At 51.9% G+C, this 2,500-nt stretch overlaps 2 protein-coding genes across 4 annotated transcripts in view; one reads left to right on the top strand and one right to left on the bottom strand.

Annotated features, from left to right (window-relative positions):
- Nucleotides 1-2,500, bottom strand: part of LOC113039050 (zinc finger protein 501-like) — an 847,435-nt gene that overhangs the window by 621,786 nt on the left and 223,149 nt on the right. The window lies entirely within an intron of this gene.
- The window catches only part of tmc7 (transmembrane channel like 7), a 17,578-nt gene that overhangs the window by 9,192 nt on the left and 5,886 nt on the right, over nucleotides 1-2,500 (top strand). For both annotated transcript variants that reach the window (XM_026195693.1, XM_026195769.1), the window contains exons 5-8: nucleotides 1,653-1,738; nucleotides 1,820-1,962; nucleotides 2,061-2,208; nucleotides 2,280-2,453. In XM_026195693.1, coding sequence (XP_026051478.1) covers nucleotides 1,653-1,738; nucleotides 1,820-1,962; nucleotides 2,061-2,208; nucleotides 2,280-2,453 — 551 coding nt within the window. The remainder of the gene's footprint in view (nucleotides 1-1,652; nucleotides 1,739-1,819; nucleotides 1,963-2,060; nucleotides 2,209-2,279; nucleotides 2,454-2,500) is intronic.

Raw genomic sequence — 2,500 nt, 5'->3', positions numbered from 1 at the left:
CACACACACACACAACATCACCTACAGCAGCAGCAACGGTAACCACACACACACACACACACACACACACACAACATCACCTACAGCAGCAGCAACGGTAACCACACACACACACACAACATCACCTACAGCAGCAGCAACGGTAAACACACACACACACACACACACACAACATCACCTACAGCAGCAGCAACGGTAAACACACACACACACACACACACACACAACATCACCTACAGCAGCAGCAACGGTAAACACACACACACACAACATCACCTACAGCAGCAGCAACGGTAACCACACACACACACACACACACACACACACACAACATCACCTACAGCAGCAGCAACGGTAAACACACACACACACACACACACACACACAACATCACCTACAGCAGCAGCAACGGTAAACACACACACACACACACACACAACATCACCTACAGCAGCAGCAACGGTAAACACACACACACACACACACACACAACATCACCTACAGCAACAGCAACGGTAAACACACACACACACACACACACACAACATCACCTACAGCAGCAGCAACGGTAACCACACACACACACACACACACACACACACAACATCACCTACAGCAGCAGCAACGGTAACCACACACACACACACACACAACATCACCTACAGCAGCAGCAACGGTACACACACACACACACACAACATCACCTACAGCAGCAGCAACGGTAAACACACACACACACACAACATCACCTACAGCAGCAGCAACGGTAAACACACACACACACAACATCACCTACAGCAGCAGCAACGGTAACCACACACACACACACACACACACACACAACATCACCTACAGCAGCAGCAACGGTAAACACACACACACACACACACACACAACATCACCTACAGCAGCAGCAACGGTAAACACACACACACACACACACACACACACACACAACATCACCTACAGCAGCAGCAACGGTAAACACACACACACACACACACACACAACATCACCTACAGCAGCAGCAACGGTAAACACACACACACACACACACACACACAACATCACCTACAGCAGCAGCAACGGTAACCACACACACACACACACCCCCCTCTCTGTCACACACACACACACACACACACCCCTCTCTGTCACACACACACACACACACACCCCTCTCTGTCACACACACACACACACACACCCCTCTCTGTCACACACACACACACACACACCCCTCTCTGTCACACACACACACACACACACCCCTCTCTGTCACACACACACACACACACACCCCTCTCTGTCTCACACACACACACACCCCTCTCTGTCACACACACACACACACACCTCTCTGTCACACACACACACACACACACACACCCCTCTCTGTCACACACACACACACACCCCTCTCTGTCACACACACACACACACCCCTCTCTGTCACACACACACACACACCCCTCTCTGTCTCACACACACACACACACACACACACACACCCCCCTCTGTCACACACACACACACACCCCTCTCTGTCTCACACACACACACACACACACCCCTCTCTGTCTCACACACACACACACACACACACCCCTCTCTGTCACACACACTCATGTGTGCGTGTGTGTTCTGTGCAGGGAGCGAGTGCAGTGTGTATCTGGGTTCTTCTCGACAGGGTCTCGTCGTGTTTCATGAGCACATCACAGACCTGCTGTCTGGAACGGTGAGACGCACCCGTCAGCAAACATGACCCAAAACCGCCTCCGCTCACACACCCTGTAACTGTGTGTGTGTGTGTGTGTAGGGCTTCCTGGAGCACACGTACCTCTTCTATGGTTACTATAAGCTGGAGTTCATTCATTCCCACTTCACCTACAACCTGCCGCTGGCGTATCTGCTGGCCACCATCACATACCTGCTGCTGAGCCTGCTGTGGATCGTCAAGAGGTCAGTCTCCTCACTGCTCTGTGTGTGTGTGATCGTGGAGATCGCTTCAGATCACCTTCAGGAAGAGTTTCACTGCTGATTTTTGGGTGTTTGTTTAGGTCTGCGGCTGGTTTCAAGCGCAAGCTCATACAAGACGAGGACCGCTTCCAGAGCTTCTGCAATAAGGTGTTTGCCGGCTGGGACTTCTGCATCACTAACGAGAATGCTGCGCGTCTCAAGCGGAGCAGCTTGCTGTACGAGCTCAAGGTGCGTCTGCTTTGGATCAGTGGAAACAGATGCCAGTGGTCGTAATCATTCATCTCTTCATGTTGTGACAGATGGATCTAGAGGAGGAGCGAATCAAGCGCAAGATGGCGAATCGCACGCGCGGCGAGAAGTGTCGCATCTACGCTCTCAGAGCCGCTCTCAATCTCTTCGTCATGGCCGTCCTGGTCGCCTGCTTCTACTGCATCTATGTGGCCACGGTCTTCTCACAGCGGAAGCAGGCCGAGGTGACTGAGCCCTTAGCAAAAAGTAGTATACTTCCAGTTTATTTCAT

This window comes from Carassius auratus, chromosome 1 (genome assembly GCF_003368295.1).
Source record: "Carassius auratus strain Wakin chromosome 1, ASM336829v1, whole genome shotgun sequence".
Classification (NCBI taxonomy): domain Eukaryota; kingdom Metazoa; phylum Chordata; class Actinopteri; order Cypriniformes; family Cyprinidae; genus Carassius; species Carassius auratus.
Note: the sequence above shows the minus strand (reverse complement) of the source record. Positions and strands in the feature narration are given on the sequence as shown.